General features: G+C 46.6%; 1 protein-coding gene across 3 annotated transcripts in view; it reads right to left on the reverse strand.

Annotated features, from left to right (window-relative positions):
- Positions 1-26325, reverse strand: part of LOC105482527 (Rho guanine nucleotide exchange factor 3) — a 346919-nt gene that overhangs the window by 289852 nt on the left and 30742 nt on the right. For 2 of the 3 annotated variants that reach the window (XM_011742660.2, XM_011742663.2), the window contains exon 2: positions 12748-12836. The exons of the other annotated variant lie outside the window; for it this stretch is intronic. In XM_011742660.2, the coding sequence (XP_011740962.1) occupies positions 12748-12809 (62 nt within the window). In that variant the 5' untranslated portion in view covers positions 12810-12836. The remainder of the gene's footprint in view (positions 1-12747; positions 12837-26325) is intronic. 3 annotated transcript variants of the gene reach the window in all.

The raw sequence follows: 26325 nt of genomic DNA on the forward strand, positions 1-26325 counted from the left end.
CCATCCTCCACCCCTGAGTTCCAGAGTTCCAGGAGAGAGCACGAGGCCCACGTTGTGAACAAATCTGAGTTCACTCGGGAAGCTCTGCTGGAACAAGCGGGAATGATAAGCTTTCACTCCACAGCTGGAGTCAAATGCCAGCCTGGAGTTGCCAGTATCACAGGGAGGAAACCTTTCTGAGAATGATTTCAACACAGAAGAAAGCAGAGCCAAGAGAAGGGCAGAGTGACAGCAAGGCCTAATCACACTGAGCCCCTGGATCCTGCCATGCCTGAGGCTATCCACTCTTGGACCTTCCATTCCTGTGAACCATTACATTCCCTGTGCAGCTTGATCCCGACTGAACGGTGTTTCTGTCACTTGCAACAATGGCATTTCCTAGCAGAACCACTGCAGAGAATCCTAAGTCTCTTAGTTACAAGGGATACTGGAGGCTGTCCAACCAGCAGCATTTTGCAGATACTAAGCATTCAATAAATTAAGTTGGTCTAATGGATGAATGATTTGTTCATTCCCTCTAGCTTCAATGCCTCAAACAGAAGGAAAGCTATCCTGTCAGTATTACTCTAAGCCACAGGACAAACCAAGTGCATCTTCACAGAGTACTAATTTAATTGACAGAAAGTAGCTCCATGCTTGAAAAGCACAGCTGTAACCAAACACAGACACCTGTGGTTCATCCCAGGAATGAAAGGATGGGTCAACATTAGGAAATCTATCAATATAATTCATCTCATTACAGAGTCAAAAGAAAAAACAAAAACAGATGTCTCCTTAGATTCCAACCTTGTTAAATTCCCACATATATTCCTGATTGAAAAACAAAAACAAAAACAAAACAAAACAAAAAAAACCTCAACAAAACAAGAATGGAATGAAACTTCCTTAAGAGATATATATCTCAAACTGAAAGCCTGCATCACATTTCCTAGGGAAACATTAGCGCACTCCCACTGAAGGGGGTACAAAGCAAGAAGGACCCTACATACCACCAGTAGTTAACATTATTCAGGAAGCATTTACCAATCCAATTAGAATTTTTTTAAAAAAAAAGTCATGCTGATTAGAAAGGAAGGGAAAACAAAATTGTATTAATTTGCAGATGATATAATTGTATGTCTGGAAAAATCCCTCCCTACAAAAATATAGTAATAATAAAATAAGACCTGCAAAACTATTAGAGCAAATAGGAAAACTAGATAATATTAATCAATATGAATAAAAGAAGTTGGTCAGACATGGTGGTGCAAGCCTGCAGCCCCAGCACTTTGAGAGGCCGAGGCAGGCAGGAGGATTGCTTGAGTCCAGGAGTTCAAGACCAGCCTGGGTAACACAGTGAGATCTTGTCTCTACAAAAAAAAATTTAAAAATTTAGCCAGGCATGGTGGCATGTGCCTGTATACAGTCCTAGCTACTCAAGAGGCTGAGTCAGGAGGATTGCTTGAGCTCAGGAGTTTTGAGGCTGCAATGAGCTACGATCACCCCATTGCACTCCAGCCTGGGTAACAGAGATGCTCTGTCCAGTCACCTGGGGAAGCCCAGGAGGTCCCTGTCTTTGCCAACAAAGGAAGAGAGGACCCATCTTTCAAGACATGACTCGCAGTAGCAGGGCTGCTCAGACTCATCCACACATGTGACCCTCTCATCACCCACATCTGTACTGACCTGAATGCCATTCTTCATGCAAGCTAAGCCCCTGGGCCTTCGCACATGCTGTCCCTGATGCCTGCTATGATTTTCCTCAAGAAGGCTGCAGGGCTTGCTCTCTCGACATTCAGGTCTGTGTTGAATGTTATTCTCTGAAAAAAGCTCTCCCTGTGTCTCTACGTAAAACTCCACCCTCTTATGCTCACCCTATCACATACCCTGTCTTTCCTCATAGCATGCACCACCAGCTAACGCCACTTCATACATCTGTTTACGGTCTGTCTCTCCCACCAGAAGGTAAGCGCCATCAGGGCAGGGACCACCACATCTGCTTTATTCACTGCAGTATCCCTACCCCAAACACAGTCCCAGACACACAGAAGGGGCTCAATAGATACTGGTTTTACAGGTGGATGGATGGATTTGTTCAGTCCCCAGATCCACTCTCAATTCTACCACCTGAATATTTTTCATGATTTCACCTTTCTTCATTGGTTATCCAAGCTATCCACTCACTTATTCTCAACTGGTATTGATGACCTCCATCATCTCTCTCCTGGATGACTACAATACCCCCACCTGGTTACTCAGCCCTGAGTTTTGCTTCCCTCCAAATGCTTTTCCCACTCTAGCCAGAGATCTTTTCTCAAAATGCAGATTTAATCAGATTTAAGAGGCCACTTGAATCACTTCAGTGGCCTCTTGGGACCCTTAGGACAGAGTCTAAGCTCTTTACTACCAAGGCCAAGAGGACCCAGCACTCCCACTCCAGAGGCCTCCCAGGCCCCTGTCATATGACATGATCCAGTCTCACTGAGATGCTGTCTTTGCTTCCGGCACATCACATCTCTGTGGACTCTGGACCCTGGCACACACTGCCCCTTCCACATGGTTTGCTCTTTACCTGGCTATCCCTCACAGATGATTCCATTTTCTGTCTGTTACTTCCCATGGGCACTGTTAGGTCCACCCCAAAGGGACCACAGATCCTCACACTTCCCTGTCACACGCTCACTGCCCTGGAAATGGCTTGTTTAGGTCTGTGTGCTCCTGTACTATAAGATTCACAAGAGTCAGCCTGTGCCATTCACAGCACCCAGAACAAAGCCCCCAGCACTGAGTAGACACTAGAGATAGACTTCTTTGACTTTAATTTAAATCGTGCCTTCTCCAAATTGGCCTGGGGTTGGTTTCTTTGTGTCACATCTGATACTGCTTTGGGCACCCCAATGCACCCTTCATACTCCCTTGAGAAAACAGCAACACATAGGTACATGCTTACACTTGCATGCACACAGCACTTGGGAACCCACCACTCTCCAAAGTGCCCATTCCATCATGACATTCTAACCTTGCAGAAATCTTGTTTCCTGCCTAAATGTTATAAACAGGATATTGAAGCTTCCTACATCAAGAACACTCTACTCCAATTTGACCTGGATCTATCAAAAAGGAGATATTTAAAAAAAAAAAAAAGTAGGGGGCTGGCTCTGAAATATCTCCCTTAGCCACCATACCTGGAAGGCCAATAGTAAACAGATTCAATTTTACTTGACAGTCTTGAAAAAAAAATCAGAGCTATACCTGCATATGGCTTATTTCTGTAATAAAAAAATACCCACCTTGTGTAGGGTAAGAGCAGTTTTTTATTACAAATCCTTCTCCTTCTTAGTAGTTGTTAGAATTATGGTCAATATAATATCTCAATCTGATCTAAACCAAAACCAATGCAGGCTAATGCCTTCACCAGGGTGTCAACTCAGCATCACCAGCATGGGTCATCCTGATGTTGGAGTGATGTCACCCACAAGGGCCTCTCACTGCAAACCCTGCATTTGGACTCCAGCCTTGAGGCTTCACTTGAAGTTCATGGAACTAGAGGACTAGGTAAATGGCACTGCAAAGATACACCCAGACAAACACAGAACGTGGATCTGACTCTTCAAAACACTAGTGCCATGGAGGGCAAAAATAAAGGAGGGATCTGTTCTGGACTGAAGGAGACTAAAGAGATGAAATTATCAAATACAGTGTGTTAGCCAGGACTGGGCCAAGATGGCTGGGGAAAGGAAAAGAGCTGTCAAAGGGGTTTCGGAGCAATGGAGGGAATCTGGATCCTGAGTAGAAGAGTTAGGAGACAGTATTAGTCATCAAACTTCAGAGCTGTGAAAAACCATCACCATCTTTACATTGACACAATGTTCCATGATTTACCAAGGAATTTCACGTGACCTAGTCCCACCCACTCACTTCAGAGATGAGGAAACTGCACTCAGAGGAGTGGCTAGACTCTAGCCCTAATGCAGTGGGTTGCTGAAGTTGGCACACACTGGGAAGAGTAACTGCACACATCTCAGTGACTGTGTTAGCATGCTGAAGTTGGCCATGGTGGGAGTATTTACAGAAGTAGGCAAATCCTACAGGTCTGAGCTTTTTCCCCTCAGAAAGCTCATTTGCCCTAACCCTCACCCTAACCCTGTCCTGAAGCTAGACATGAACCTAGGCCTCCCTCTAGCCATTCAGGGCTCCTTTCCATCACCCTTGTTTTTGCTCCCTCTTGAGTCCTCTGCCCCTGAAAAACCTATGCCAGACCACAAAGTCTTCCAGGGCAGACTTTATTTGATTGTAATCAGGGCCCCTGCCTGTCCTACTCACCAATGTATCCCTGAGCCCAGCACAGTGCCTGGCACACAGCCTCGATAGATACTCATCATTAGAGAAGACGATTCCTCCTACTTGGGTTCTGCAACAGGTGGGACAAAAGCCACCTTCAGCTCAAGACCCAGAAGCACTTCTGGGAAAAGGCTTAACTCAAGTTCCCATGCTCTTCTCTCACCTAGGGAACAAAATTCTCAAGACTATCCATCCCCATTCACACCCTAGCAGAATACCCCAGACAAAACCAACACTTAGGGTATCTCAACAACCTGTACCTTATGAGCCTAGTGAGCCCATAAGATACTTTAGCAATGATGGAGGCAGGGCGCAGTGGTTCACACCTGTAATCCCAGCTCTTTGGCAGGCCAAGGCAGAAGGATCACTTGAGCTCAGGAGTTTCAGAACAGCCTGGAGAACATAGTGAGATTCCATCTATACAAAAAAAATTTAAATTAGCCAGGTGTGGTGGTGCAAGCCTGTAGTCCCAGCTACTCAGAAGGCTGAGGTAGAAGGATCACTGACCCCAAGAGGTTGAGGCTGCAGTGATTCATGATCGCACCACTGCACTCCAGCCTGGGTGACAGAGTGAGACTCTGTCTCTTAAAAAAAAAAAAAAGAGGTTTGGATGCCTCCCACCCCACACTTGCACAGCTCTCTAAGCCCAATGCTTAACTCCTAGGGTTGAAAAAGTTGATTCACCTCCAGAGAAAGTGTCACGCTCTCACCTGGCAGGAATTTTCTATCAGATTTCCCAGGAGGGAGACTGACATGGTCTCCACCCAGTGAGAGCACGGCATGAGGACAGCTGCTGTTTTAGGTGCCACCATCCACCCCACCTAGACAGGGCTGGGGGAGCTTCCTCTTTACCAGACGAGTCTAGGCCAGAGGCAAAACTCCTCAGAGACATTCTTTTCCTGCCTGTTGTGCTACATGGTGCCACCTGAGAGTGCTGTGCCCATCAGAGGCCACCTGGTGTGTGTGTCTTTAAACACTTCTCGATTGTGCACTAGGTGCCAGACACTGCCAGGCCCTTAAACCTTTCTTGTCTCCTATTACTACATTCATCTCCCCTTCTAGACTGTAAGCTGCTTGAAGGCAAGTCCATGTCTGACTGTAGCCCCCAGCATGCCCGAAAGAGTGCTTACCACATAGTATGTACTCAAATAACTGCAGAATGCATTTTCTAATGTGATCAGATCACCCTATGTTAGAAATTGTCACAGAAAAGTAGAGGGCATTCATTTTGAGAGCTCCTCCTTGACTCTGCAGTTGGTGGGAGAATGATTTACAAACTGATAACAGACTAATGCCATGTGCTAGACATTGGCCAGATGCCCGGTGATGGAGCTAAGCATTTCTTACCACACTGAATCCTTGCATAACTCTATGAACTAAGTACCACTGTTATCCACCTTTCACAGATGGGCAAACTGAGACTTGGGAAACTTCAACAACTGGGCCAGGATACTCACCTCCTCCCCTAACACCCTCCTGGCAGTTCCCCCTTGTCACTGGGGCCACCCTATGAGAAGGTGACTGCCTGGCATTAGGAACATGCTGATTGGCTCCCAGTGCCCACCCTTCCACACCTCAATGGACTGCCTGGGATGAAGCCCACTCCTACCCTTGGAGCAGCCACAGAAACTGCTCCCATTCTGCAGAGGGGCTCTGTGCTCCGGTCTGCAGGGAGCAAGTAGAAGGAGGATCCAGCCAGACAAGAAGCAGGTGGGGTGGTGAGAAGGCTGAGGGCTTTCTCTGGGAGTGTCAAAGGTGCAGGTTTAGGTTGGGCACGGTGGCTCATACCTGTAATTCCAGCACTTTGGGAGGCTGAGGTGGGTGGATCACGTGAGGCCAGGAGTTCAAGACCAGCCTGGCCAACATAGTGAAACTCTTTCTCTACTAAAAATACAAAAAAATTAGCCAGGTATGGTGACGCGCACCTGTAATCCCAGCTACTCAGGAGGCTGAGGCAGGAGAATCACTTGAACCCGGGAGGCGGAGGTTGCAGTTCGCTGAGATCGCACCACTGCACTTCAGCCTGGGCGACAGAGAGACTTCATCTCAAGAAAAAAAAAAAAAAATCAAAGGTACGCTTTTTTTTGTTTTCGTTTTTGTTTTTTGAGATGGAGTCTCACTCTGTTGCCCAGGCTGGAGTGCAGTGGTACGATCTCAGCTTACTGCAAGCTCCGTTTCCCGGGTTCACGCCATTCTCCTGCCTCACGCTCCCGAGTAGCTGGGACTACAGGCGCCCACCACCTCGCCCGGCTAATTTTTTGTATTTTTAGTAGAGACGAGATTTCACCGTGTTAGCCAGAATGGTCTTGATCTCCTGACCTCGTGATCCGCCCGCCTCGGCCTCCCAAAGTGCTGGGATTACAGGCGTGAGCCACTGCGCCCTGCCAAAGGTACAGGTTTAAGCCTAAGCCCTAGAATTACCTGTGACATTGGAGCAGGTACTTTAGAACTCTTTTCCTCATCTGTAAAATGGAGGTGAACAATATGTGTTGTTCACTGGGTTGCGATGATGTTTGGAGCCAATGTACATAAAAAGCCTCTCAGGAGGTGCCCCAAATCAGCAGGCGTTATAATTTGCTATGTAGAAGATTAGCCATGCTCACTGGAGGACCAAGGAACTCTTTCAGTGACTTTGCAGCAAATCTTCCAAGACGTGTACCAATCCATGCCTTTGACCATTACAAGGGCAGCTAATGGTAAAAACACACACACATTCACATACACCTCCCAAGATAGGACGTGAGGTTTAGGAGACCAGATCTGGGGCTTAACTCTTCCACTCCTTGGCCACAGGACCACAGCCCAGCCCTTCACCTCCGTAAGCCTTGGTTCCTCATCTGTAAATAACATCTACTTGGGCTGGGCGTGGTGGCACAAAAGCGAAACTCCGTCTCAAAAAAAAAAAAAAAAAAAAAAAACTACTTACCTCATTGTCTTGATCACATAACTGAAGGACTGGGTGAAGGCTCAAAGACCCAATCCAGCACATCCCTGGGGTGATCTCTACAGTAGCAGATGTAGGGAGCTGCCCTCCCTTAAGAGACCTCTGCATGCACAGTGGCACCTTATAGGCTCTGATGAGGTCTGCAAAAAGGGCCCCATTTAACTGAGGTTAAGCCAGCACTGGCCAAACAAATTTGACAACAGACCCCATTTTTTCCCTGCCATACCTAATCACGTAAGGAGGAAACCATATTCTAAGGAGCAGACTCTGGGAATGCTGATGGGATCTCCAAGAAAACACCTTAGAGAGATGAAGTACCTTGCCCAGGGTCACAGAGCCCAAGGTCAGGGGAGTTTGCAAACCTCAGCTCTTGCTCTCTCTTCTGTTGGGTTTCTGGCTTCTCAAGGTCAGCAGCTAAACCTCCGGAGGGTGGGGGAAGCAGAGCAGGTCCCAAACAGCCTTTTGGACAGTGAACAAAGAGCAACTAAAAATCAGTGACCAAAACAGCCCTGGCCTAATGCCAAGATGGGAGCTGATAAGTGGATCAAGGAGAAGAGAGCAGCTAAGAGCAAGCATCGAAACCACCATGTCTAATGGGGAGGGCTTCGAGCACTATACAAACCAGTCTAATCCTGCAGCATGAAAACTGCCTGTGGCGCCGGGGCAAATCGCAATTCTGGGTCAAGTCCTTCATGTTGCCATCTACAGATCACTCTGTTTTCTAGCCAGTTCAGTCCACCAGAGCCACACGCAGGTGTCACTGCACCAGACAAGGCCCTTCCCTCCAGGAGGGTAAAGCCTAGCAGAACGGGCAAGAAGGAGGTGCTCAATACTGAATAGGTGAGCAAGCCAGGGGAGATTTTTATTTTGGAAAAAGAGACATATATGTGTATAATCTGTGCCTGGAAGACTCTGCAGGGAATGCCTAATCCCTTATTTGAGCATTTTCCTAAAGTGCTGAGGGCCACTGAGTAATGCAATGTCTGTTGACCGACTGACCAAATGAATGAATGAATAAATGACCTAAATTAAATATTTCCATTTCTCCAGCATAAGTGAAGTCCTTACTATCCAATCATTTCACCATAGGTCCATTCACAGGAAGAATTTACAAGAAGGACAAGGACTTCTCCCCCTCAAAATTCTCTCCTTTGCACCTGAGAAAACTGTTCAGAAATTCTGCTTCTGTTGCTACACAGCTAAGGAAACTGAGGCATAGAAATGCACTATCTGCCTGCAGTCACTGATGACCACAGAAAACTGCACTCTCCAGGGTATTTATCTTCTAGAAATCCTGTATTCTTGGGCCCCTAAAATGTAAGTTAGCATCCAGAAGTAGAAGCAGCAAGAAATTATTGTTCACTCAATAAATGCTATGCAAATAGTTCTCCTCACAATAAAGTCACTTGGTTAAAAGACAAACTGCCCATAAATCACAGGAACAAAACTGCATCTCACAAAGGGAAGCATGGCCTGTGGGTAGGGATTCCAGGGAGCCCCAGTCCTTGAAGTGGGGTTGGCCCAGACCGATCTGTGGTCCCTCCAGCTGGTCGGCTTTATCTCAGCACCTCATCTCAAGGATCCTGAGCCCACCGTATCTTGTTACTCCACCCCTTTTACTCATTGGTCTAGGAATATTAGTAAGTACCTACTGTGTGCCAAGCACTTGGTAAATAATGGTGAACATGAGAGGTGAGACCTGACCCCATGAGGTTTGCAGTCCAATAGGTGAGAGAGACACTAAAAAGATAAACACATGTAAGATGAGAAATTGGGTTTACCGATTACCATTTCTGAAACATAAGTCTATCATTCTCCTGATAGAAAAGTCTTTCTAGGTTCTTCACTCTATGTGTGACTAAAAATAAGCAAACAGAAACAAAACAAAAACTGCTGCCTTTACTGGGTACTGACTATATGCCAGGAGCTTTCCAATGATTAACTCAGAACATCCCCAACGACCCACTGTGGGAGATACTATTATTATCCCCACTGACTAACGTAGATTCATGGATTTCCACTTAACCACTGCTCATATGTGTGCAACTACCTCTCCCCCACAGATGCCAGACTCTGAATTCACTAAGAATTCATATCTTACCCATATTTTTTTGTCACTGGTACATACAATAGTATTCAATCAATGCCCACCAAATGAACAATCAATTAATCGTTCAATGGGCTAGTTTTCTGCAAGATATACCCACTAATCAGCTGTAGTTTTGGAAGACGAGAGGATCAGTCTCCTAATAATTGCACAAGAGGTAGCTGTGATGTTGTGGAAAGAGCCAGAGCCAGACCCTGGGAGCATGATCTTGGCAATCATTTCATCACTCAAGGTCTGTCTGCTTAAAACTGTAATGCAGAGTTAAACACAATGAATCTAGGATTTCTTCCAGCTCTAAATTTTTATGTCTCTGAAATATATAATAAGAGGTTGGGGGCTGAGAAAGGCATTTGAAATTGCACTCTGTCTGCAATTTCTTGATCTTAGAATAAGACCTAAAGTTAAACATTTTAGGGTAGGTTGACTGATTAGGTCTAGGGAGGGCAAGTGAAGTACTTCCTCTCCCTGCACAGCTCAGTTTATGTACTCCCCATAAGCTATATGTACTCCCCATGACAAATATGCTCAACCTGTGAAACCCCTTTGCAGAGAAACATTTCGGATGGGCATGGGTGAGGCTGCCATCCCTAACTGTACCCAAGAACAGCGGTACTGGTGATATGCAGGAGCCCCTGTTCATATGCTGGACAGGGACAAAGCCATCACTTTCAACTCTGCTCTCCCCTGGAAATACCACAGATTCTGAATCACAACGGAGTGTGGTCAAAGCAACTGCAAATATGGGTGTGATGGCTCCAAAGCCATGCTCATTAAACAGAACTCAACAACTGTGGGTCTGCTTGATACTCCAAGTGAGAGCACTAGGTAGAAACCAGGGCTCCATGGTGAGAAAAGTTTTGCTGGTTTCCTTTTACTATTTGGGTTGGTTTTGAATATGTTTCTGTCTGTTACCTAATGGCCACAAAATGGGGAGAAACAACACAACTCCCTCCTCTAGAGGACCACTGTGAGAATTAAAGGAGATAAACAGGCCAAGTGATCCACGCAGAGGCTAACATAGTAAACACTCAAACTGTTGCCAATGCTGATGGCATCAGTGATGGTAGTGGTGGATATAAAAGTAGGGAAATCCAGCTGAGGGCTCTTTGAAGCCCCTTAGGTTTAGAAGGAGAAGCAGACAATCCTGGGCTGGACTCTCCCGGGGGAGTGTAAGTGTACTCCTTGGATGCTTCTCAGAAGAGAATGCAGCAACCACTCCTGGGAAGGGCCAGGCTCCCCAGATGCCCTGGGACTCTGGATAGGTGGATGGGTCCCTATGGGGACAGAGGCTTATGGCACCCTCAAGAGATGAAGCTAGGCAACAGAGTCCTGAGAACATGAACATCCTCAGAGTTCAGAGGAGGCGGAGGAAACTACAGCCACAGAAAGACACCATCATTCACCCAAAAAAATAGCAAAATTAAAAAGTCGAAGATCTGAGGCATAGCAGGACAGTGGGCAAATGGGAGATCTGGTGCCCAGGTGACAAGCAGTGCCCTTTGGAGAAGGAACTGGTGATGTTTCAGACCTTACAGGTATACACAGGATGGCCCAGCAACTCTAATCCCTGGCAACCTCCCTAGAAGACTCTTGCCCATGTGCTCAGGAGAAACGTACCAGAAAGCACATCATAGCACAACCATAAGGGCAACAAACAGAACCAAGCTAACCACTATCGTCGGGGAACTAGCCCAATAAACAGTTGGATCCTTGTACTATGGAAATACTATTCACTTGGCTGCATTAAAAAAAAAAAAAAAAGGTACATTCACATATGTCTTGAAAACATTTTAGGACATATTATTGAATTTATAAAAGGGCTACAAAATACGCCAACAAGTACACTATGACAGTACATATTTAAAAACAGAAAGGAAAAAAAGGAAGAAAGGAAAGAGGGACTTTTGTTCTATGTATCGAGATAACTAACAAAGTTATGGAAGAAAACGTACAAGGTAGATCCCAGTGGTTAGTTCTGGGAAGGGCAGGGATGAGGTAGGAGCTGGGAATGAAAATGGGGGTCAATGGGGATTTCATTTGTATTTTTAGCAAGGAAAATGTATTTATTTATTTCTAAATAAAATTAATTTTAGGCTGGGCATGGTGGCTCATGCCTGCAATCCCAGCACTTTGGGAGGCTGAGGTAGGTAGATCACCTGAGGTCAAGAGTTCGAAACCAGCCTGGCCAACATAGTGAAACCTCATCTCTACTAAAAATACAAAAATTAGCCATGCATGGTGGCAGATGCCTGTAATCCCAGCTACTCGGGAGGCTGAGGCAGGAGAATCGTTTGAACCCAGGAGGTGGAGGTTGCAGTGAGCTAAGATTGTACCCATTGCACTCTAGCCTGGGCAACAGAGCAAAAACTCTGTCTCAAAGAAAAGTAAATAAATAAATTTAATTTGATTAATTATTGACATTACATTAAAAGTTTTTAATTATTTATATGTAATTATTTATTTTAGAGATGGAGTCTTGCTGTGTTGTCCAGGCTGGAATGCAGTGGTTACTCAGCCTCCTAAGTACCTGGGACTACAGGCACACACTACCACAACTGGCTTAAAAAAAAAAAAAGGCAGAAGAAAGAGAAAGAAATGGTGAGTTGAAGAGAAGACAGAGCTGCCAAGAGCTCAGGGTCTGCCTTTGCCTCCTCTTGGGGGACTGGCCACTCACAAATGTGAGCACGACACATCCGAGCATGGGGCACAGTGTTTTGGAATGAACGTCCGTAGTTTGGAATAAAATATTTAATTCTATATCACATTGGTTCTAATTATACCAACTCTTCCTTCTAAGTCTTCGAAAAATCCCTTCATACTAAATGGCATTCCTCCTCTGGCGGAGACGTGAAAGAAACATCTTTAGTAAGAAATTAGAGATGTGGAAGAAAATATGTGAAATTTTGCTATCTCCAAATTCTTTTTCTGTTTTTGTGTTTTTGTTTTTGTTTTTGTTTTTTTTTTGGACAGGGTCTCACTCTGTCACCCAGGCTTGAGTATAATGGTATGATCATGGCTCACTGCAACCTCAACCTACTGGACTGAAACAATCCTCCCACCTCAGCCTCCCAAGTAGCTGGGATCACAGGCGCACATTACCATGGCTGGCTAATTTTTTTTTATTTTTAGTAGAGATGAGGTCTCACTCTATCACCCAGGCTGGTCTCGAACTCCTGGGCTCAAGTGATCCTCTCTCACCTCAGCCTCCCAAAGTGCTAGTATTACAGGCATGAGAAACTGTGCCTAGCACAATCTCCAAATTCTTGATAGCCTCTACTGACTTATGCAGGCTTAAAGGAAGCCCTCCGTGGCATTTAATTGTCACATGCAGGAATTTTAAAATTTTTAATTATTTAGGTTATTTAATTATTTTTACCTTTCCTTGTTTTCTTCCATTCCTCTACAGACGCATTGATTCATTGCTGTGGAACTGTCCATAGACTCAGTATGGCAGGTTCAGGTCTCCTTTTTTAAAAAGCAAAACAACCAACATTTATCATCTGGGTACATTTATAATATAAACACACAAAGAGCTGCATTAGATACAAGAGGAATATATCAATGGTTACCCAGTGTCCACCAAAATCCAGTCTTTCCTTGTTCCATAATTATTCAAGTTTTATCAGGTACAACATTTTCTTTTCTTTTCGTTCTCTGAGATAGAGTCTCGCTCTGTCACCCATGCTGGAGTGCAGTGGCACGATGTCAGCTCACTGCAACTTCTACCTCCCAAGGTCACACGATTCCTTTGCTTCAGCCTCCCAAGTAGCTGAGATTACAGGCGCACGCCACCACACCTGGCTAAATTTTGTATGTTTAGTAGAGACAGGGTTAGACCATGTTGGCTAGGCTGGTCTTGAACTCCTGACCTCAGGTGAGCTACCCGCCTTGGCCTCCCAAAGTGCTGGGATTACAGGCATGAGCCACCGTGCCCAGCTAGGTACCACATTTTCCAAGCATCCTTGCAGGCAGATATAGCCAGATGTCTGGGTTCCCAATGGAACGTGAGAAGAAGTGATGTGTGCCACTTCTCGGTCTAGGTGTTAGATATGAGCACCCTTCCCACGGGCTGGATGGAACCCAGCTCTGCCCATGCAGATGATGACAATGCACTTGGAATGACAAAGCAACAAGGTAGAAACCACCTGGGCCTGTGACTGCGTCTAGCACAGCCACTGCTGTCACCTTAGAACTACTACCTTACAGAGAAATTTCTTTGTTCTTTAAGTCATTGTTTTATGGGCCTGGTTTTATGGGTTGTGAACTGTCATCCCAGCTGGGAATATGATTAAATATCCTCACTGGGGCCCTTCTGCAGGTGGGTTTGGTTATTTGGAGCTTCGCACATGCTATGTATGTAGAGACAGGTGAGGCCAAACTCTTTTTGGCCACAATTTCAGTGAAACCACATGCAACTTCATGAGGGCCTGGTGCATAGTAAGTACTTAATCAGCACTTAATGAATGAGGGATGTTAATAAGCAGGTAATATCTTCCAGAGTGAAGACTCTCAAGAGCAGAGCACTGCGCACAGAATGAAGAACAGAGGGCATTTCCAAGTATGAGCTGTGAGTTTCATGTCACAAAGTGACCACCTGGACTGGTAAAATACCTTTCAGTTGCATGACACCCAAGTTTAGGTAAGGACTCCAGGAGGTGTGCTTAGGAGCAACAGAGGCAAAGAGAGAGACAAGGGAGAGAGACAGAGACAGTGTGCACAGGAGAATATTCCAGTGACGTGGAGTATTCCTCCCACCATTCCGCTTCCTGAACATTTGCCCCAGGATGAGTCTGAGCCATAACTCTGGGATCTTTCTTCAGTCTCAGGCACTGCATTCCTCACCACTCTGGGTGTGGTTTGAGCATCAAAAGATAGATTTTCTTTGTACCACATGGCCCCAAACACAAACTTGCTACTTCATTTAGTGTCAACCAAAGAAACAGCCACCAGTTTCAACTATAGAACTGGCTGTGCAGATCATACTGATGGAGAGTGTGTTGGTCTCCAGCCTGTCATCTTCCAGGCATGGGGGTCAGGGTAATTTGGACCACCCATGTTCTAAGCTGGTGCTGGCTGAATGGTCCAACACCACTGCATCTACTACTTTGATTGCTGAGAATCACAGGCCTGCTTGGCCACATCTCCAGCACAGCCTCCTTCATCTGCCCTACCACAGACCTGGCCAGATTAAAGCACCATTGAGATAAATTCTCCAATCTAGATGAGTAGGACCTACAGGATACCTGGGACCCTTGTACCCTAAGGCGTTAGACAGTCGGTGTGGGGGAGAGTTCCCAGCCACTGCCTCCAATGCTGGCCTTTAACTTGCAAAGAACACACCATGACATATTTTTAGCATCTGGATCCCTGTCAGGAGCCACTGCTCTGGCTTCCATCAGAGCTAACTTCATCAGCTGAGACATGTGCATTATGGAGGGGCCCAGGCTAGGGCAAGAGTGAAAATGTGGATCCCGGAAGAAGGAAAGATGGAAGGGTAGTGGGACTTGAGTTCAGAATCCCAGAGTTGCCACTGCATCCACAAAGGGTATGAAGAGAAATTGAGCAGCCCATACCTGGGTCACTTCTGCAGCTGTGAACACCTCAACCTACCTCATTTAGGCCTGGAAACCACATTTGTTCAGTGTCCCAAGCTCCTCTGCAGCATATAACTGCTGCAGGGGACTTTACACCCACATTCCAAAATGATGCCAACTGCAGGACTCTCCTCAAAGTCACATTTCCCAAGGAGCCATGAGGGATCACAGCCTGCCTTTGAGGGGCCACTGGCTAGTTCTAGGTCAGAGCTTTAGGTTTTTCCTTTCCCATATTGGCAAAAATATTCTGTAGACAGGCACCAATAAGCCATCACCCTTCAGCCTGTGGCTAGGGGCAAGGACTGGAGGCATTGATCTCTGTGCCCCGGCACTGAGGGATGCCCGAGGCCCTGACCCTGACACTGACATGGATTGTTGCATTACATTCTCACGCCAGCCCTAGGAGGCAGGGACTGTTACCACCTCACTTGAAGAATCAGAAAACTGGGCACAAAGAAGTTAAGACTTGGCAAAGGCCACACAGGTAGCAAATAATAAAGCTGAGACTGGAACCCCAGGCATTTGGCCTGGGAGTTCCTCCTGACTGTGGCATGACATGCACAGGAAAGCTCGGTGGTAGCTGAATGAATGAACAAATGAATGAATCAACAAAAAATTTCAAAAGCAGTGTCAGGAATGGGGTAGGGAAGAGTGTCTCAATGAGGCCCTGGGGGTTGCGGGGTTGATCATGAGCCTAACCTTACCTGCCCTGAATGTCAACCAAAAGGTGATACTCTCAGACCCCTCTCAAGGTTGAGTGTTCAGCCCCAGAACACTCTAAACCCAGGGGTTTCATACCATTGTTTTGTTTGTTTCTAAGGCAGAGTCTTGCTGTTGCCCAGACTGGAGTGCAGTGATGTACTTATGGTTCACTACAGCCTCAAACTCCTGGGCTCAAGTGATCCTCCTGCCTTAGCCTCCCATGTTAGCTGGAACTACAGGTGCACATTACCACACATGGCTCAATTTTTTATTTTTTGTAGAGACGGGGTCTCCCTATGTTGCCCAGGCTGGTCTCCAACTCCTGGCCTCAAGCAATTCTTGCACCTCAGCCTACCAATGTGGTGGGATTATAGGCGTCAGCCACCGCCTCAGACCTATACCATTGTTGGTAACGACCACAGCCACTGCTGACTCAGTGCCTCCTATTTATACATGGTAAGTTCAGGGTTCTCACACAGAGGCTCCTCTCATCTGCCAAGGCCCTGCAGAAAAGCCAGGATCATACCCATTTTATGGATGGCAAAACCAGAGATCTGAGAGGGTGTGACTTGCTTATAGTCGCAGCACTTAAATGAGGGCTGATGAACAGCATGGGCTTTTTCCCTACCACACAATACCCACCACATTCCTTGGTTAGTCACAAAGTTCCACAGATGAGATAAGCGCTATTCTAACTCTTTAGGTGGAAAGTTTCATGTTAATCTAAAGTTCATCAGTATTTCCCATCCCAGTCACCTGCATGGAAGAGGAATTCCAGTTCTCCCCAGCTAAAAACTGTCACCACCACTCCCTGATTCCTCTCCTCAGCTGGCTGGATCAGCACCCATTGGTATTTGCTGATACCGCCTGCATCCATCCACCTTCTGCAAAGCACAACTGCATCCACTGGACAGCAGGTCCTGTTAATTCTTCATTTAAAAATACCTCTTCCCAGGAAGCACCAAGTGTCGGTGAGAATGTGAAGCAACCAGAACTCTCATATACTGCTGCTGCTGGGAACATAAATTGGTCCCACCATCTTGGAAGACCGTGACAATGTCAAATCAACCTGCATTTGCTCCTAGGTGCACACGTGCACCAAGAGACATATTCTAGAATGTCCTCAGTAGCCCCATGCACAATTCCCCTACATTTGTCTTTTATTGCTGCTGTAACCAATTACCACATGCTTAGTGACTTAAAACAGCACAAATGTATCTCCTCTCATAGCAATGTAGGTCAGAAATGGGTCAACACGGCCTTGCAGGGCAGCATTCCTCCTGGAGGCTCTAGAGGAGACTCTGTTCTCTTGCCTTTTCCAGCTTCTAGAGGCCACTTTGCATTCCTCGGCTTGTGGCTCCTCCTCTTGTTTTCAGAGCCAGCAATGGTATCTTCAAATCTCTGTCTTCTCTTTCCTCTGCCTTAATCACCACATCTCAATCTCTGAACCAGACCCTCCTGCCTCCCTCCTATAAGACTCCTTGTGACTACATTGGTCCTTCCAGGATAATCTCCCCATGTCAAGATCCTTAAAGTCATCACATCTGCACAGTCCCTTTTGCCATCTAAGGTAACACAGTCCCAGGTATTACTGGTGAACGGTGCCTGTGACCAGGGATTAGGTCAGAAACATCTTTTGGGAGGGCCATTATGTGACCTAGCACAAACCCCAAACTGGAAGCTACCCAAATGCTCATCAACATAGAATGAATGAAGTCAATGGCGGTGATACCCAGTGATGAGAATGGATGACCGACAACTACATGCAGCAACAAGAAAGACACTCAGAAAACAACGCTGAGCTAAAGACGCCAAACACAAGAGTGTGTGGTCCAAGTCTGTCTACAGAAAGTACCAAAACAGGGCCGGGCGCGGTGGCCCGCGCCTGTAATCCCAGCACTTTGGGAGGCCGAGGACGGCAGATCACGAGGTCAGGAGATCAAGACCATCCTGGCTAACACGGTGAAACCCCAACTCTACTAAAAATACAAACAATTAGCCGGGCGTGATGGCGGGCACCCGTAGTCCCAGCTACTCGGGAGGCTGAGGCAGGAGAATCACTTGAACCCGGGAGGCGGAGCTTACAGTCAGCCAAGATCACGCCACTGCACTCCAGCCTGGGCAACAGAGCGAGACTCTATCTCAAAAAACACAAAAAACAAACAAACAAAAGGACCAAAACAGGTAAAACTATCCCAGGCTGTTAGGAACTAGGATAGCGGTTCTAGTAGGGGAATGGTGGCTGGAAGAGGGATGATGGGGCTTCTGGGGTGCTGGCAAAGTTCTGTTTCTTAATCCAGGTATGATCCATTTGTGAAAATCCATCAAGCAATACGGTATGACCTGTGCCCTTCTCTGTGGGTATGCTGTGCTTCAATAAGACGCTTTAATAAATGGCTCTGCCTGCTTCATTTCATTTCCACTCCACAGGCCTGTGTCCTTTCACCTCTGAATGGAGCAGACCCCAGGTGACCTCCTCAACACCCACCACCCTGCCAACTGCTGCCCACCAGACTGACCCGGAACTGATCATCAACTGACAGCTGCTGCACAGTGCCCTCCTCTGTCTCTCCTTCACTCCTTTACCTGCCTCTCACATACAGTGACCCCATCTATGAGCCCCATCTCCACCAAGGTGCTCCCCACTCCCCACCAACTTCTACAGAACTTGAAATAAAAACCACATCATTTGGACTTCATTATGACTGTCACATACTGATTGCTAATAGGACCAAGCACCTACTCTTGTCTCCCCAGACAAATGCAAATGTCTCGAGAGCAGAATGTCTCAAGGTCTTGCACATTCCATTCTGTTCCTAGTTCTGATTGCATGTGAACTTCTAGTGCTAATTAATAATAACTCCTACTAATAACAACAGCCTTTACTGAGCACCTCATATGCACCAGACTCAGCGCTCCTCATGCATTATCTCACTTCCTCTTCTCCTACCCTATGAAGCAGGCGCTATCACAATCCCGCTATTGAATAGTAGGAAACTGAGGCACAGAATGGTGAATTAACTTGTTCAAGATTCCAACGTGTATCATGGTAGGGGAGGGACTTGAACCCACACCATCTGATTTCAGAGCCCATGCTCTTAAGCCAGACCCCATGCTGCTTCCATAACAACCCCAAACTAATGGGGTGTTAGGCATACAGTTGGTGCTTAACAAACACTTTCACATACTTAATTACCAAAAAAATATACACTAAGAAAAAAAGTCTTCATAAGTACACAAACAACAAAATCAAGACTCCACCAAATGAGATCTTTTCATTTTCAGATCTCAAAAGAGGACATGCCCTCCAGGGAAATTTACAAAAGCTCCGCGTACTCCTTGCTATGCTTCATGCTTGGCACTCACAGCTTTATAAACTTTTATCAGCAAACAACAGTCAGAGTTGTCCTCCAGGCCTTTATCTGAATAGGGAGAGAGCTGGATACATTTTTTCTTGCTGTCTGCCAATCTCAGGGCCAGAGCCAACATCAGAACTAAAGTATGGTTGGATGGCTTAGGCTGGGACTACAAGGTCCCAAGCCACCCGCCCCAGATGACCTCACCTCCCCAGTGGCCAAGAAACATGGCCCAGAGCCCTTGGCTAAAAACAAGGCCACCACCCCCGAGGGCTGATGTGGCCACTAAACTGAACCAGAGATAACGGCACGAGTAGCCGAGACATTAGGTCAGTTACCAAACAGTGCTCTGGTCAGTGTGGACACAGCAGCGCATCTGGGCCAGCTTGGCATTGTTTCCAAGCATCCACTATCACCTTGAGTCCTCCTGCGCATGGTCTTGAAGCATCTACATGGATACAAATGAAAAGTTCCTATGCCCCAGGAGGACGGGGACTACTATGAGGAGACATACCCTGTGAAAAACAACCAAACTGTCCATCAATAAGGCCCTGGAGAAATAATGACTCTTTGGTGTAGAATATGCAACAGCTAAAACAACAAAGCAGATCTAGATGCACTAGCATGGGAAACACAGCTCAACTCAACATTAGAGGGGAAGAAAAGCAAGAACAGAACCCAAAGTATAATGATGTTTCTAGCAAAAGAAAAACCCCACATACTTCAAGACTCGAGCTATATGAAGCAGTGGTGGATGAGAGCCGGCACATACCAGCTTGAGAAAGCCAATGGTGCACATCTCTTTCCAACTCTATTCAGTCATGTTGGGGTTTGTTGGCCATGGTGGGAGTTTTATCCCATGGAAATCAGAAAATGCTGTAAATCATGCCTCCCCACTCTCCAACCCATCCCCAAGAGCTGACTGTTAAACATGTCCCAGCATAACACTGTATGTACAGACATATATACAGTTTTGTTTTGTTTTTTGAGATGGAGTCTCGCTCTGTCGCCCAGGCTGGAGTGCAGTGGCCGGATCTCAGATCACTGCAAGCTCTGCCTCCCGGGTTCACGCCATTCTCCTGCCTCAGCCTCCCGAGTAGCTGGGACTACAGGCGCCCGCCACCACGCCCAGCTAGTTTTTTTGTATTTTTAGTAGAGACGGGGTTTCACCGTGTTAGGCAGGATGGTTTCGATCTCCTGGCCTCGTGATCCGCCCACCTCGGCCTCCCAAAGTGCTGGGATTACAGGCATAAGCCACCACGCCTGGCCCATAAATATATTTTTTAAAGTTTAGAAAACACAACCTCAAAGTTATTTTTAAGTGGCTGTCTCTGAAGTGGGATATGGGACTGGCTGGAGGTTAAGACAGGCTTCAGTTATATCTGTACCACTAGCACTTTTTTTTTTTTTTTTTTTTTGGAGACCATGTCTCACTCTGTCACCCAGGCTGGAGTGCAGTGGCACAATCTCGGCTCACTACAACCTCCACCTCCTGGGTTCAAGCGATTCTCCTGCCTCAGCCTTCTGAGTAGCTGGGATTACAGGCATGTGCCACCACGCCCGGCTAATTTTTGTATTTTAAGTAGAGATGGGATTTCACCACAATGATCAGGCTGGTCTTGAACTCCTGACCTCGTGATCCTCCCACCTTGGCCTCCCAAAGTGCTGGGATTACAGGCATGAGCCACAGTCCCTGGCCACCATTAGCATTTTACAACACCAACGCCAACAAAAATGTTTATATTGTTAGGATTACTAAAATTGTTTCAAAGTTTAAAAAAAAAAAAACAAAAACTCTCAACATTATGGTACAATGTAATAAAGCTGTAATGATGGGATATACAGTTGTAAGAGGAAGAGCACCAAGTCAGCCTGAGCATATCATGGAAGGCTTCTCAGAGGAGATGATGACTGGGCTGAGTTTTGAAGGGTGAATAAGAGACTACCAGGTCAACAAGCCAGGGCTGCTCTGGATGAAGAACACAGTGTAAGTAATTAACAACGAGGGAAAAGATATTACAAGAGTGAGGAGGAGGGTGACAGAAAGTATAAGGAGGGCTAGGGTAGTGCAGTGTGTCATCACAGCAGGTTGTGCACCCTTGCATGAAATGAGATCATCCATGTCCAGTGTTTAGCCTAGAAGATGTCTCAATGGTTAGTGTTACCTATTTCTATTTGCATGTCTACTCTATCATCCCTGGACGCCAAACACTGTGGAGGTTATGGGAGATTGTTGGGGCAAGAATTTGGAAGTGAAGTCCCATGACCATCCTCTGAGAGACATTTTGCCAGCTCCACCACTCACATCACCCCCTTGGATTTTCCCAGAGTGCTCTGAAGATGCGCTCTCGTGCCTCCTTAGTGCTCCTGCCACACTCCTCCTTCACCCAATCCCACCAATGTATGCACACGTGTCTCCCCAACTGCACCAGGCTGTGTGACACCCTGAGCACACAGACAAATGTATACTTGTTGAATGAATGAACACATTCAGTGAACTGTGTACTCTTCCACTCTAATGAAAGATGATACAAACCTGCTGTGGAATCAGGACACCCACACCATGGAGGCATCACCACCAGCTGAAGCAATAAAGTGGTCTACATGGGGGTGTTGGCCATTCGAGAATCATAGAAAAAGAAGGCATCAAGAGGCAAAGCTGCACAGTACCCAACCAAGTCCGTAAGTCACTATCCCTCAAAGGAAGATGCATGCTGGGGACACAAGGACTTGTATTTCTAAACACAGTGTCAAGATACCCCAATGATGAAATAGATGCAACAGGCTAATGATGGTATCGTACTTGCTCCAACAAGTATTTTGAACTCCACTCCCACCAGGCAACCTACAGGTTTGGTGCTTGGCTGCCCCTGTAGCTTAATTACATGGATAGATGAAGTACCAGTTCCAATTTTCACTGCTTATGTTCAGGCTGGTACTCCATCACATGTTCATCTGGGGAGGTGTGGGGAGAAGGTTAGTCAGTCCTCAAGGTCATATCACAAGTCCCCAGTCTTCCCAGTGGAAAATCAGATCCCAGATCCCAGGATAGGAGGCTTGGTGGAGATACCACGAGCAGTCAACCCCTGCCTGGTTCCAGGATGCCTGTCCTTAGGCCAAAAGGTGTTCCAATTTCAACCAGGGCATCTCATCTTTTATATGATTTACATGCTACGGTTCTTGGAGGAGTTCTCATACGGTCAAATGGTTCCAACAGAACAAAAAACTTTTAAAACCTTGCTTTATATAAAACTATTGGACGGGTATGGTGGTTCACACCTGTAACCCCAGCACTTTGGGAAGCTGAGGCAGGTGGATCACCTGAAGTCCGGAGTTCGAGACCAGCCTGGCCAACATGGTGAAACCTCATTTCTACTAAAAATACAAAAATGAGCTGGGTGTGGTGGCAGGCGCCTATAATCCCAGCTACTTGGGAGGCTGAGGCAGGAGAATCGCTTGAACCTAGGAGGCGGAGGTTGCGGTGAGCCGAGATCGCGCCATTGCACTCCAGCCTGGGCGATAAGAACAAAACTCTGGCTCAGAAAAAAAAAAAAAAAAAAAACCACTACTACCGTCAGCCTGTGTCTCTCTGGGTCCCTTCAGGAATGCCTTTCATGGACACTCAGTATGTTTTTGTTGATGGACAGACAGCATGCTTACGGATTCACGGAGGACCCAAAGGTAGAAGGGAAAAAGACACAGTGGTCAGAGCAGGACTGGGTCCCCCATTCTGTGCTGCCTGCTGTATGACAGACATGGACCTAGCAACGGGTCATCTATGTCACCCTGTCATCATTGTCCTCCTCCTCCTCACCACAAGCAACAGCAATGGAGGCCTTTTCATATGCCAGACACCCTGCTGAGGGCTTCAAATGCTCAACCCATTCAGCAGTGTTGTCAGGAACTCTTAACTCCTCACAGCAGAGGAAACCTAGGCACAGAGAGCACAGATTTGCCCACAGAGCTAGTGACTGGAAGAACCAGGGCAGAAGCACAAAAACCAAGAACATTCTCCCCCAAACAGAGGTCCCAAAGGGAAGTGGCAGACACGCAAAATGGCCCTAGAAATGGTCTTGTGCCAGTTTTTCTAGTTGAGGTTAAAACTGGATCTTTTGGGCAGGGAAAGATTTTCTGACCTGATCCTTCACCAACCAGCATTTGTTTAAATGAGCTTCATAGAATCAACACACATCACACTCACTAACTCAGCTCAAAGTCTGGTTTGTCTCGTTATCATTCATTACTTGCAAGGACAAATGCTTAAGTACAGCATACCTCATGCCCAGAGTGCTTCAAAGTGCAGAAAAAATAAGGTGAGCTCTCTTAGAAGCCCAATTCTAAATAATGCTTTATGAAATTATACCTGGCTAGCCACTTAGAGACAATTTACAATTCACTGAAATCTATGGGGCTGTAGTTAAGGGGCACAGATGACCAAGATATATCAAGGACCTGTTCTCTAACTGCAAATTCACACAAGATCCCTGAGATGTGCACATTGTTATCCACATTTTCGAGAACGAAATAAACTACAGCTTTAGGCAACCTGGCCAAGGTCCGGCAGCTGGAACTGGACAATAGGGGTTGAACAGCTGGGTCTGTCTGACTGACTCCCAGGTCCAGACCTCCCAAACTGCCAATATCTCATAGGTTCTGGCACCTGAGTAAATATGCAGCCCAACTCCCCTACAAAACAAAACTCTCTGGCTCAATCTTAGCTCCATCTCTGTGCTCTGACCCAAATGTCAGCTGAGAAAGACCCTGCAAAAGGGAGGACCAAACTCAGCCTTCTGACACTGGAGGGCAAATTCTAAATTCAGTAGGAAAATCCTGCAGAATTCAAAGTTCCCCTGGAAAACCCCTCAGGAAGATGCATCTTAGTGAGCTGCTCACCCTCTCTGGAGGAACCCAACTTGGTTCTCCCACAGTGCTAGAGCAGCTGACTGTGTGTTCAGCTGCACTACAGGTAAAGTCGGTGGTCAGAACCAAAGGAAAACACAGACCTCTAACCCCCAGACTCACACACAGAGCTGCCCTGGTTGAAGCGCTCAGACTGTGGGGCCTGTATAGGGAGACCAGCAGATTCACCACCCCTGATCTCCTGTATCCTTCAGAATGTACACTCATTAAGTGGAACAGTGAGATTAAACTGCTGTTTTTCTCTTTTTTTTTCTAAGAAATTCTAGTTTTGTTTGCATAAACTAAATGCAAGAGAAATGTGATTCCATAATACCATAATTACACAATGACAAGATTTTACATAAGCTATTAAAACGTCTATATTGCAAAAACATTTACAACAGAGAAAGCCAATGGAGGCCTGGGGTTCCAAAATTAGACGATTGGGGCCGGGCGTGGTGGCTCACGCCTGTTATCACAGCACTTTGGGAAGCCAAGGTGGGCAGATCACCTGAGGTCAGAAGTTCGACACCAGGCTGGCCAACATGGTGAAACCCCATCTCCACTAAAACTACAAAAATTAGCTGGGCATGGTGGCATGAGCCTGGAATCCCAGCTACTCAGGAGGCTGAGGCAGGGCAATCATTTGAACCGGGAGGTGAAGGTTGCAGTGAGCCGAGATTTTGCCACTGCACTTCAGCCTGGGTGACAGAGTGAGACTCCGTCTCAAAAAAAAAAAAACAAAACTTCGTCTCAAAAACAACAACAACAACAACAGAGTGAAACTATTGGGACTTAAATTCATTTGACCCTTGCTACTTAGCAGCGATAAAATCTTGGAAAGGACTTCTCTATGCCTCAGTTTCCCCAACTAGAAAGCAGGGGTCGTAATGGTGTCTACCTCATGGAACTACTATGGAGACCCAATGAAGCAGTGTAAGCAAAGAGCCCAGCACAGTGCCATGCAAAGGTCAGTGTCCTTTCCCCCTTTATAAAAACAAACCAAAAAAGATGGGAAAGCAGAGGGTCTCTTGGAGAAGTTAAAAAGCCTGTTGGAGATCCCCCAATGAGCAAGTTTCAGAGTCAGTGTTGTATTCAGTGCTGTCGATTTGGGGAGCTGGATGTAAGAGAGGAGACCTCTGTTGGAATGAAGTGAATCCAAGGCAGCTGCGTTAAAGGAACAGGAGATAGAAATCTGAAGCCTTCTGGAGTTGGGATACTGAGCAAACAGAAGGGTGAGAAGTAGGGGAAAGATACATCCAGAGATTACTAAAATACCAATGAGGAACAATTACAGACCCACCCAGAAGGCAAGACGGTACAGGCATGTGGATCTCCAGAGGCAGTAAAGCTCAGCCACAGTCACAAAGAAAGTGACCTGACTGATAGTAACCCTTGGATGAGCCTTCGTGCACTTTAGCCCCGTCCTGCTGGTCCAGACATGCGCAGGCCTTCAGAGGATCCAGGTCTTCCCTCCCACTCCATCCAGCACCACCACCACCCCGCCCTAACTCCAGACACCAAGATCTGGATCTGCTTTGCAAGATCCCTCCAGGATTCCAGACCCCAATCCTCTTGCCCAAGAGACACATGCTCACAGTACACATGAGAAATGACAATGAGGAATGAGCATTATGGAGCTCAGCCAGTCAAGTCACATGTCCACCATCAATTTCCATTCTGCGAACCTTCACTGACTGGTTGGGTGGAGGAGAATTAACTGGGGAGGCACATCTTCCAGCACGATGAGACCTCTATCACCCAATAGATTTGCACATCAAGAGCAAGACCACACCTTCTGCAAAAGCCAGCCGGAAATATGCAGGGAGATCTGGTGAAGGAGGACCCCTTCATTTGGTTATAATCATTCCTCTGTGTCCGAGGAGAGGCAGACAATGGAAATGGGCAGATGCGTCCGGAGGCATAGTCTGGCACTTCAGCTCTGCGTGCTCTCGGGGTAGGAGCAGCTGTGCCCCACGGCCCCCTCTCCTTAAGGCTGGCTGGGAGAATGAGACCACAAACTAAACAAATTGGGGACACAGGCCCCCAAACTGTTAGAATTTCAGCTATGATAAACATACTTGACCTTGTGTAATTACTGGTGGCACACACAAAGACACACAAGTTCAGAACCCAGACATTTTAACTCCTGCTAATTGCAGGAGGGGAGCAGCCATTGCCACTACCCAGAAACCCCACCTGGTGACCTGGCACCAAGAAAACCAACTTCACCCAGCATGGCAGGACATGTCAGGGCCTGTGGCTGAGGACGAGGATGTCAGAGCCAGGAGGACACCCAGCGTTAAGAGCCTACAGGTGTCCTGACATGGCTGGGTAGAATCATCCAAGCAGAGAATCACGCTCTGCTCAGCTCAGACCTTCTGAAACAGACTTGCCAAGGCT

Source organism: Macaca nemestrina, chromosome 2 (genome assembly GCF_043159975.1).
Source record: "Macaca nemestrina isolate mMacNem1 chromosome 2, mMacNem.hap1, whole genome shotgun sequence".
NCBI lineage: Eukaryota > Metazoa > Chordata > Mammalia > Primates > Cercopithecidae > Macaca > Macaca nemestrina.